The sequence below is a fragment of the Ptychodera flava genome, chromosome 21 (assembly GCF_041260155.1).
Source record: "Ptychodera flava strain L36383 chromosome 21, AS_Pfla_20210202, whole genome shotgun sequence".
NCBI classification, from domain to species: Eukaryota; Metazoa; Hemichordata; class Enteropneusta; family Ptychoderidae; genus Ptychodera; species Ptychodera flava.
This window is the reverse complement of record NC_091948.1, coordinates 3,131,811-3,144,306: the sequence shown is the minus strand read 5'-3', so window position 1 is coordinate 3,144,306 and position 12,496 is coordinate 3,131,811. Positions and strand designations below refer to the sequence as shown.

General features: G+C 36.9%; 1 protein-coding gene across 1 annotated transcript in view; it reads right to left on the bottom strand.

Moving 5' to 3' along the window:
* Nucleotides 1-12,446, bottom strand: part of LOC139121103 (regulator of nonsense transcripts 1-like) — a 37,236-nt gene extending 24,790 nt beyond the window's left edge. Inside the window, exons 1-4 of the mRNA XM_070685741.1 lie at nt 12,080-12,446; nt 8,077-8,219; nt 2,087-2,176; nt 791-1,000 (exon numbers count right to left, since the gene is read on the bottom strand). Coding sequence (XP_070541842.1) covers nt 791-1,000; nt 2,087-2,176; nt 8,077-8,219; nt 12,080-12,268 — 632 coding nt within the window. The 5' untranslated portion in view covers nt 12,269-12,446. The remainder of the gene's footprint in view (nt 1-790; nt 1,001-2,086; nt 2,177-8,076; nt 8,220-12,079) is intronic.
* Nucleotides 12,447-12,496: the final 50 nt, after the last annotated feature.

Genomic DNA, 12,496 nt, shown 5'->3' with positions numbered 1-12,496 from the left:
AAAAAATGTCTGCTAATGTTAAAACAATAATAAATACTCAGCACACATCTGGTAAATGGAGCATGTTTGTTTCCCTTCGTTGCAACCTGGAGATAATAGGAGGCTCTGGAAAACTGTACTCTCATCACAAATTACTTAAAAGACATACATGTACAGTATTCAGTCTAGCACATATGATCAATTAATCCACAGGTAAACGTCTCCGCTCTTAGCTCTGACCTCATTTTCATCCAAAGGTAGGTCATCAAATTTACTGCTGAGTTGGAGGTCGGTAATGCATATGAATCATTCAGTGTGGTTGGAAGAAAAAATAGAGCAGAAAAGACATTTCATCACATAATTACTGCTGCCCATGATATCAAAGGTACACTTCAATGCACAGAAGTACCACTACAATTTGTGTCTGCCAAATATGTAATGACAGCACAGCAGAAGACTCCAAACCGAAATTACCCTATAATGTCACCTGTAATCGTTATTTCTCAATGAAGCTTACCCAGCAGAAATCTAATGGAAACTCTGCGGTTTTTGTTTGATCTGGGTATTATGGGTGGGTCAGTGAACAGGAGTATGGTGACCTAGTTCTGTGGTTCAGCTCAACAGATGTGCGCAAGAACTATGAGCTACAACATCACCATGAGGTTCACTGGCTTCTGATATAAATGTATTCATTATATTATTATATATGCAAATGCTGTATTAATATGCAAATTCAGCTTCAAGAAAACTTTGATTAATGGAAATTATGAATGCAAGAAAATTATGTTGAAAATCATCTATACAAGCTTACCAGTTCATGTCTTTCAGGTTGCTCTGGGTTGCACATGGCTGTCTACAGAGTAAGACAACGACAGAGTCTGCTTTAGCTGGTATGAATCCGAGCAGAAAGACGTTTCTACAGCCACAGTTGTAACATTCCAGGATTGTTTCGCCAAGTGGTCCATCTTTGTGCAGTGTCACTTCTTTGCACTTGGTCCGGACAAGGTGGTTAACAATATGGCTGAATACAAAATAAACAAATACATCAATTTCAAATGGACAGTGTATTGTATGTATGTCAGCAGTAAATATTAATGTATGTATGTATGTATGTATGTACGTATGTATGTATGTTTGCATGCATGCATGCATGCAAAAATCTATGTATCTTACTTAGTATCTAACACTCTATAATCTATCTATCTATATGTGTATGTACAAACATTTTATGATGACAAAAGAGAGTAATTCAAATAGTCTGATCTGCTTTTTGATTAGAATATGCTGAATTAAGACATAGTCAAGATGATACATCAAAAGGACAATATTCATCTTTGGAACATTTATTTAGCAGTGCAGATTCATCAGAAGTGTGAAAACTTTGCTACCACAGACACATGACATCTCTGAATGATGTGTTTATGGCAACCCCTTTGTGTCGTTCTTATTATAACTCTGACCCAATTCAAAAACAACCTTTGATACTCACATTCTGTCTGTGATAACAACATTGGAAACACAATGAAGCAGAAATGTCAACCGAATATTTAACATTTCATACCATTAAATAACGTGAACTCACACTATGGCAACATAATTGTTACACTTTTTGTACACCTTTCAGTTTTTCAACAGCATTTGAAGCTAACTTACTGGTGACACTGCTATCACATTACAATATATTTTTTGGGAATAGATTGAAATGCACCTTTATTGATGTGAACAGAGAACATTCTCATTCCTAGTAACATATTTGCATAAATTTGTCACATGAAATAAATTTACATATTGTATCTACCATATGCACATAATTGGGTAACCACGTGTACATCATGAAAAAGATTACGATTAAAAATGTTGGTTCAATATTCGGCTTCAAGGAACCAGCTCATAGATACATGAACAAACCCCTCCCTCCTCATCAAAATGAAACTGAAAGTGAAAAGTAAATGGCCATCTCCTAGTTTGTCCAACCACCTTTTCACATTATCAGGTTTTTAGGTTTTTTAAAAGGTCAGGTGGTGGTTTTTAGGTTTTTCAAAAGGTCAGGTGGTTATTAGCACACATGGAATGGTACTTGGAAATGAACAGAACTTGAAGTGCTTACCTCCCTGATGTATTACCACGTCCATTACAGAACCACTTCTTGGTACTGTTACACATTACCACAGATGCAGGATCATGGATGCCACAGTAACTATCAAAAAAATACAGAAGAAAAAAACAAAGTTGAGATCATAATTCACAAATGATGTCTTCCTGTATCATCACTTACACTGCATTAGATGATGCTTTCTGAAAATGAGACACTATCTTATTCCCTCACAATGATGAAGGTAATGCAATGTCCTTTGAAAAGGAAATATTGAAATTTTAGCTCACATCTTACGAACTGAAACTTTGAATTATTTTCATTTCTCCTCAAGAAATTCATGAGATTAAGACATACATGTACAGCGGCACAGTGCATAAAGATTCCTATGGGAAGATTATTGAGACTGTGTACACAGTGTTTTCAATCATGTTTTTACCCAACAGAGCTAAATATAAAAGTGGTAGTTTGGGTTTGTCAACATTTAATAATTAGGTACTGGCATTTTGTAATTGAGGATCAAGGTGTCAATCAGAATTAATTTGAATATTTGAAATTAACAGGTTGCTATTTTTGAAATTGAATTGCATCATACACCGTATGCTTCACCACTGATACTGACGTGTGTGTTGATGGTCATTGCGACACCACCATGTCATGATACACCGGCAATTCAGCCAGGTAGTAAATTGATGACTGGAAATTAACGGTCACTAAGGGCACATTTCATGGTGATTAAAATATCAATGTCACATTGTGTAACTGTAGGTCAGTATGGATGTAATAAATTTCCTACTGCTTAATCGTTCTCCGTGAAATTACAGTGTGATGTTATGACTTCAACAGCACGTAGCCTAAAAACTCCCTCTCAGTGTCGCAGAGTTATGCCCCATTGTGAAACAATCATACAAGAGTATTTGCTCAAGATATCACCATCATACCAGGCAATTTTCTGGAAATTACAAATAATTAACCTATTCTTATTCTCTCTGTAGTCCAAAGTACTATGTCATACTTCAAAGCAAAACGATTAAAAAAGCTGGGTTTTTTTAAGAGAGCTAAGAATTATGTACACATCTAAGGGAATTTACTTCTGAACAAAATGAATCAGCAGACTTAAAACCTGCAAAAAAAATTAATCTGTTACTGTATAAAACCTTTAAAAAAATTACATAATTTTTCTTGAACTCTGTTGTGTCTATGAAAGTGGCAATGTGAAATTTATTGGAAACAGTAACCCAGAAAATGTTGATTTAGTTAGAATGCTGAAATGAAAGATGCCCCCCGAGGCAAAAAATTATATTGTCATTAATTCTGGGTTCATCATAACATGAATTATGGATTATGAAGGTTTATAAGCACATATCATGTAGTGTTTATTAAAAAACATTTCATGGTACATATGGCAGCATATTAACATTTTAAGCAATATTTGTCTGTCCAAGTGATTACCTAAGTAATAGAATATACATTTTCATGATGTGAATTTGGTGCCATGGAAACTCTCACTGTCTCTCAAATGAAAATGGGAGAGCATTGATCTCTCTACTCAGGAGCCAGAAAACTATGTTTGTATACAGTACATGTATATGCATTACAGAATACCAAATAAAAAATATTCAAATATACAAATTCTTGAAACTGTGGTTTAATGTATGTTTCAGTGATTGTGTTAACACACTGTTTCTTAATCATAATCAGTTCTCCACTTTGAAATATACCTATATAAAAGAGATTTAGAAAATTAATTATTGACACACGGCACGTTCATGCCAAGATGTGATAGCGAGTTTCTGTCAGCATGACAAAACGATTATATTTTGAGTGATGTGCAGAACACTGTTACAAGACATGTTCACATCTTAGACTCGTTATAGAAACACTATTATGGGTAATAAGTGATTACACACATACAAGTCAGGGTTCTGTTTCCTGCTGTGAACATTTACACTGCTTTTAATCCATATGAATCGTTACTACATGTATCATACAGATATCCCATCTTTTGTCTCTCTTTCATAAAGTAATCTGCTTATCATAATGGTGTCTAATCAGTCTGAAATGAAGTTCCTTTTCAAGACAGGATAATTTTCATTTTAAATATTATTCTAGCTGTACTGTTTGCACAAGGATATCTCAGTCAACACATGTATAGGCATAATACACACACCGGTGTACTCACACAATTAAGGGATAACTAAATATCTTTGGCAAGTTGTTCCTGCTAAGAGTTTGCTAGTGGCAAGTTTCCCGACTCAGTTTGTTGGTGTTATGTGATGCAAACAATGTTTGTGCCAAATACAAAAAACAAGAGATACAATTTCTATTGATCTACAATAAGAACGTGTAAGCCATGATTGTGGTCATCGTCAAACAGTTAATTATATTAGGTGTGATCACAGTGCAAAATGATTACTGAATATGTTGTGTCTGCTTTCTCAGTTCTGGTTTTATTTATCTACAACACACATTTTCTACACTTTTCAGTTAGAATGACAGCGCACAACTGAATAAGATATTATGCCTGGACAATGGTATGTGTAATATGTCAGGACAAGCATACTGTGATCAGACTTTGCTCTGAATGGCAAAAGTTCACACTGGACGTGCTGAGATCTATTGTGATCAGGCGAGTTGAAAACGTTTGTTTATCATCGCTAAAAATAACTCTGGCTACCTTTCATTTAGTTCTCCAAAACGAAACTGGTTGCATACTTCATGAACACTACAGTTTTGTACAGTTTTGTAGTGAAAAGAGCCTTCAGCTTAATACAGATTGCACAATCAAGATGACAGAAAACTTCAAAGTGTCACATATTTGAAATTAATTTTTTCAAAAATACTTATTATTTTTGACATATACGTTGAGTGAAACAATCCGACTGAGAACAGTAAATTTGCCATAGCCATGACTACTGTATAACAATATCACTACAGTGAAAGACATGAAAATTAAAATGGTTGGAACTCAAAAAGCCGCTAGCGACTGGCACTTGAAAGAGAAAATAAACATTCAAATAAAAGAATCCTATATCAAAACAGCCACTGGGCAGCTCCAATGACACAAAATATCTGCTGACATTTTTCATTTGATTGAAACATTGCTTCTATTTCAATACCGTCAAGACCTGAAATTTTAGGAAATAAGCGTTGTTTAAAATTCCATGATTTTTGGTTGGCAATTACCAACAGCAGTGCAGCCACAACTCTTGAGAATGTGTGTATGAATTCTGCTCTGAACAAATACACGAGAAGACTTTCCCAAATTATGCGTTGTCCATACACTCATAACACATCAATATCTAGCTTTCACAAACCAAGCAAATGTAAGCATAATTGTAAAACTAAACGGTGTCACATTTCATTCCGAGTACTGCATGTTTATCTATCATGTTGGTAAAGCTTCAGGCAATTTTCATGATGGACTACTTTCCTAACAATGCAGCAATAAAAAAGACATGAATGTTCCCGTTGTTAGATTAGTTTCTTTGACAATTTTACATTTAGGAAATTGAAAACGAAACCCTGATGGTATTTAAGACTAATTTTAGAATCTCATGTCACCTGTGTAGATTTCGGCACCTTGTTGTTTTGGTCTTATTTTTCCTCTGAGCACTTACCCATTTTGAAACAAGCTGAGAACAATCACAATCCAAGTGACCCATGCACAAAACTGATACAACAGCCTCTGGTATAATATAATTGTCAAATTTTTCCCTGACCTGAACTGTAAACACAATGGACCATTTTACAAAAGCCTTGCATCCAGAGCGCAAGACAACCGCTAGCTTGCTGAGCAGGAAAAATTGCACCCAGTGTTTTCATGGCAAGGCAAAATCACACATGATCCAAAATTTTTGAATCCGATCATAAGCATCATTCAGTGAGATTTGTTATCGCTTTCTGAAATGTTTCAGTGAATCTTCCACACTGACTGTAACCGCTAGACACCAGCAAAGTTGGCATGAATTACTTAACTGAATGGACACGTAGTTTGGTTGCACACCTATACATACACGGTATCAGACAAGAAATTCTCCTCCTCAAATAACATGTGACTTAGGTTCCTCTGTAATGTGGCTTTTGTTTTCAAGGTTGGTTACAGCCACTTTTACAGTTGGTTAGGCTTTATATGAGAAACATGCAGGTTGAATGAGGTTGACATTTTTCGCAAATCCCACACTGCCTACCTTTGTCAGGGGAGTTCATCTCTCCTGAAACACTCACACAAGCAGAATGAAATCATCACGCGCAATTCTATGCCATTGAAACCCAACATGGGAAGTTCTTCCCTAAAATTCCACTGTCTTATCATATCAAAGCAGGAAGTAGCTCCTTGCCTGGTTCAGGTAAAATTTTGACCAGGCTGGTGAAATTTTACATCTAACCGCCAAATGGACAGGTGGAAATAATTTCAAATTTTATTCCATGGAGTCAAACGTAAGCGATACTGTTTACATACATATTACATGTGACATACAGGACAGGTACTATTCTTCTGCAGAGGAAGACAAGTTTTCAAAGATACCGGTCTGGTTTTTTATTTCCACCACCTTCCTTTACTGTATTCAGAAGGCATACAAATTATTTTTGGCACTGAGCATCTAGTATCTACTGTAAATTAATCAGTATTCCCAACAGAGTCCAGCAGAAACCCAGCACATTTAAAAAATACAACAATTTTATTTTCAATTGGGTGTATTAGGGCTCTGGATATGAGAATCTTCACTGCAATAATGGATCTTCATGAATGGTACTGCTAATGCAGAAATAAATCTGTAAAATCTGGTTAAAATACTGCAGTTTTAATGGTTCTACTCCGGAATAAAAAGGACGCGATGCGTCCGCCGTTCTACATACTCAGTACGCCCAAATAATCACGTGATGCTGGTACAAACAAACCCACATGTGTACTGAACGCGTATGGAAATACACGTACGTCTGTGCGCGCGCGTTTGCGCACATGGCTTTGTTTGTACCGTGGTCGATGGTCGATTCGAATTCCGGGTTTGGCCTATTCCTGTTCCATGTATTTTGAAATGCTCAAATTTACACTTATCATCTACTTGAATTTTATCATTTTTTCTTGGAAAACATTTATCCATTTATTTATTTCACGGAAGACCAACGGAAAAAAATCCCATTTACAGGCTCCGTAAAATATGAATGAAAAATATAAATGCATATAAATGCATAAAGACATATGTTTGCCATGGTCAACTGTTACCTACACATATCTATAGTCTGCTACGACTAATTAGGAACTCTAAAAGTGACTTGAAGAAGTTATGCTTGATGACACAGCCTCGGACCCCCTGCTGGCAAATGGAATGACTTGATTTGAAACTGGTTCATGGATTATCTTTGTCTGGAGAACAGCTTTGGACATGTAAAATTAATATCAAAATGAAATGAAGAAATTGAATATCACAAAACAACCTGATAAGATCATGTCTGTCTAGGTGTTACACCTTTGTGCCATATTTGAAAACACTCAGCTGTACCAAGGTAGGGGAAGGGGTCTCACTAGCTGTTATGACCTAAAAGGCTGGAAAAATTGTTGCTTCATAACGTGCAGTTTAAAAACAGTGGATGACTGGGAAATTTCCCACTTTGCATTTCAAAGAGATGGCAGTCCAGGTTAGGCATATTGATAATGCTCTCTTTTAGTAAACTAACACAGTGCTGATATTTTTTCTCTATGCTAAGATCTGCAAACAAGATTTGAAGATCGAATGTAAAATTTACATGGGACCAAAACTGCCTGTTAAGACTCAATCTCTAGAGTGTGAATTCATGCCATTAAAACACAGGCTCTGTCTTCAAAACAAGTGTTCACACATTTGCTCATCATTCTAGTGAGAACTTGAGCACTCAAAGTGATTTTCAAATGCTGCTGAGTGAGAGACACAAAAGTCTGTGAACTGATCTCCGACAAACACCACACTGCTCTGTTGATGAAAAATTCATGGAGATAACAAGCCATGGTTAAAGCATTCACTTACTTGCAGGCATATGCTGGCAAATCTTTCATACAGAACGCCTCCTCTTCATCTTCTTCAAAGTTCAGTTCGCCCATTGCTTGGGTCGCCATGGCAACCCCATCTTCCAGCGGCCCGTTTTGAGAAATTGCTTCGCCTCCATTGACCTGGAGTGACAGAGGGTGAAAGATTTATCCATTCAGTGCAAAACTTACACTTACGCTGCTCTCTGTTGCTATGACAACTATGAGGTTTGAAGTTTTGCTTAATCCTCCGTGTTCAACGACCTGATTCCTGGTTCAGGTTGCCATGGTGAAACATTACTCAAAAGTTCAGTTGAGGCAGACTAATTGAAAATGTGTAACATTACCATTATGGGTACTTTTTTAGGGCAAAATACTTGAACTCACCACCTTCTTTTACAGTCTCTAACTGAAAAATAAATCATACAAGTCAAACTCTTGAGTTCACGATGCAAACTTTTTTCACATGGTCTAATGACTGATTCATGGCCCAAAGTTATGTTACAGCATCTATGTTGTCTGATACAAAGCAAGCCTGTAGTTACAGTATACTATTAAATTGTTGGCTTCAAGAATTTAACTTCTAACTATTCTTGTGAGCATGACATCCATGCATTATAGATGTTGACATTCCCTGTACAACATAATGTCGTATATGTAATGATACAACAAAATACTGGCTGTTTTTGTGAGCACAGTAACGTACCATTACACTGACAACCAATAAATGAACCTTTCCAACTCTGTCAGTCATCAATAGGTTTGGAGCAAATAGACAAATTGATGTTGTCATCCTCTGTCAGCCAGTTCATCTCTAACTCCTGATTTACATATCACCTTTTACACTTCGTAACATTGTAGTTTAGTACTTTACTGTGATTGTGAAATAACCAATCATCTGGTGTCACAGTGTTTGGATTCACTTTTCAGCTTAACCCTTTCAGGCTTAAACCCCTATATATAGAGGTAGCTCTGGTAAGTAACCAGAAAGTCAGGCCTGAATGGGTTAATAACAAACCATCATTTTTCACTGTAAACTCTCAGAGCTATCACACTGACCACTTCACACATCAACAAAAATCACACATAACAGTTTTTGCCATCAGTTCCTTGAAATAACTCTTCAAATTCCTGAACCGAACAAACCTTGTTTCATATTGAAACCGGGCACACAGAGCTCCTCAATGCCAGCAATGTAATCAGGTATACAGTGTAATTCTATTCTTTCAGTTCCTGTCTGGCAATGATGGATAATAGTATTTCACATTTCCTCCCTATGTATGTCTTTACCTCAAGGAGCAGGTCTTTTACTCGGTAGCAATGGCTACGACACATCACCAAATTATTGTACTAACTCAAAATCTTGTTACGTGGAAAAGAGATCAATCTTGTCATGAAAGAGAAATGTACCTTGCTCCACTTAGTTACAGGTATAATGAATATCGGGTCATGCATTCTGCCAACAAGGACAGTCACACACATACTGGGAAAGATTTCACAATCCGTGGAGCAGATAATAAGAAGAGTACAGGTGTATATGTCATGTATTGTGTACAGTCCACAACACTGATTTAGTGGTACTGGTCTGGCCCTTTTCATTTGTTTCCTGTAATTTGACTGAGAATGAACTCATACCAAACATTTTTTGGCAAATCCATGATGAGTGATGCCAGCCTTGCCACTACTGTCTATGCTATGATACAAGCTGGGGAGAGGCATTCATGTGTGGTGACCTACTTATCTAGCACTGAAGCACTGATGACATGTTTTAATATTTTATGTCAAAGAGGGGTGTTTTTAAAGGGGCAGCATTTTTATCAGCTTTACAAATGTATCTCTGAGCAAACTTACTGTAACTGTGCACAACTTTCAAAAGAGAACGGAGGACTAAAATCACACAAACCGTCAACAACCACTATAATGCCAGAACCGTGGATTGAGGACTGCCAATTTAATGTCATTGTCAACTTAAACTGCTGCATATACCATATATCCTTTCATATAACATTGTACATGTGCTGTGTGTAAATGGGGACTGTGTGGTGTGTAGGCATAATAAAGAAATATCTATTTATGCATTATATATATATATATATATATATATATATATATATATATATATATATATATATATATATATATATATATATATATATATATATATATATGTGTGTGTGTGTGTGTGTGTGTGTGTGTGTGTGTATATGTTTATGTATGTGTTTACACACTTACACACACACAAGTGAATATGTGAACATTGAGAAGTCTATATTTTGTGAACTAAACTGCCCTACAATCTCTGACATCACAGATCATAAGGTCACTCTGTCATACTATTCATTCCATCACCATAGCGCTTGCCCTACTTATTTTCAGAAATGCTTTTTGGATTACTAATGATTGAACGCATGCCTGGTTTACATGAATGAAACACAACCCAGATCATTATTATTGGAGAATGTCTGCATTTGGACACTCTCCATGCCTTCTCTCTGAGTTTACACCTTTGTGTACAACATCTGGAAAGCGACGATTCTCATCAAATGCCCATCACCTCCTTTTACTTTGTTCACAGGATGAATACGGTGAAAAGCTGGTAGCTCTGAACTCCTCCCGTGGAGAATGTAAAACCTCAAGTGTAATTTGCTTTGTTTCACCAGGTGTTCATAGCAACATAGAGAAGACATTCAGGAAGGTATGAAATTAACAAGTTCTTTCCATGTAATATTTTAATTCATGAAATGTCTGCTGTGTTCACAATTTTTTCACAGACGTTCAAACCCTGTGCACATTTCATAAACTTTTTTGGGGTTTTAAGATCTCAGTTCTTGGAAAGTTTTACGTATTTTCAAGAGTTCTTGCTTGGGGATTGCTGCAATCTGTAGCCCTATCACTCCCTCAGCTGTTTGTATTTAAAAGTTAAGGTCCAAAAGATGGAAAACCTGAGACATTGATAAGGATCACAGCAAAACTGGGACCATCAAAAGATGGGTACATGAGGACAAGTTTCCAATGTCGGCAGGGACAGATTTAAACAACTCTCTAAACGACACGAATCAAGAAGCAGAGACACTAATGATTTGATAATGTTGGATAATGCATGTTCATTAAGAGAAAGACATACTTGTCTTACTTAAGTTTAAACTAGGTATGGTGTTAGATGTGCATATCACACAATCACAGTTTTAATTAACCTGATGACATGATTGTATTTCATCACTTAGTACCATGAGGCTACGCAATTTAAATGACTGACTGGTCACACATTCCATATTGAACAAGGAGCTATGACCTAGTCCTATCAGAATTTTTGTGAATATTGGGTACTGTCACCTATTTCAGAATTGACATGGTTAGTGCGTGGTTGTGTCTTTGAGATCGTAAATCATGCAAGCTTCACAGCACCATGTTCCCCATTAGCATGGCTGCACATTTCCCAATCCCAGAGATCATTAGAATAATGCAATAAAATTCACTTCATCATATCTTGATACATCCGGTAAAATTTAATAGTTATGCAGATTTCCTTGTGCAAGCAGTGGCTGGGTAGTAAAGTCAATATCACTGTAACTGTACTCGCCCCCGCTAATTTCACGGCATCCTTCATAATTCTTACTAATTCTTTTAGGTCCAATCACACTGACAGAGCGTTTGCAAAGCAACAGAATCATTATGTAAACTTTTCTTCTGCATGGTATCCTTATACACTTGGCCCGAATACGACAAAAAAGAATGAATAAAACTGTTGTTATATTCTTTCTGTGGAAAAGCACGTGGTTATAGGAGTGTTCGCGAAACTGTAATTCAAGTGCGTTGTTCTGCGCGCAGAAACCCACTAAGTCTTACGCAAACAGAGTATCCAAATGGTTCCGATAAATTTCAACAGCCAGCATGCATGATCTGCTCGCTGGCTCACCTCCCACGTTAGACCAGCATTTTAGCCACCGCCTTACGTAGAATAAGGTCGGTTGAAACACTGCTAATTCAGAACTAGTATAACTTACCTGACTTTGACTCTGTGTTTGACTTTCAAGTTGTGAGGCCTGACTCTGCGACGCTTGTGTTTGAGATGGTAGAGTAAAATCTGTGAAATCAAATTCCGATCCTTGCGTGTCCGCACCCAACAGATCGCCTTCTTCCGTGTCGAGGAAGGTTAAAGTCTGTGAGCTCGGCCCATATGTGTCTACACTCATAGTTCAGTAAAAACAACACACCCTTGTTTCTTGTCCTCTAACTACAAACGGACTCCAAAAAATGAATGCAGCGGCAAAGAGTGTACTAAACGGCTTGGAAGTTTTCTCGCATCCGTTGGTTAGGAATGAAACGCCGTATTCCACGATGTCACGAGCCACGTTCGCAGAATATTGTGACGTACACTTCACGTTTCGATGGGTGTGCGGTCAAAGTTCATATCTCTCAAG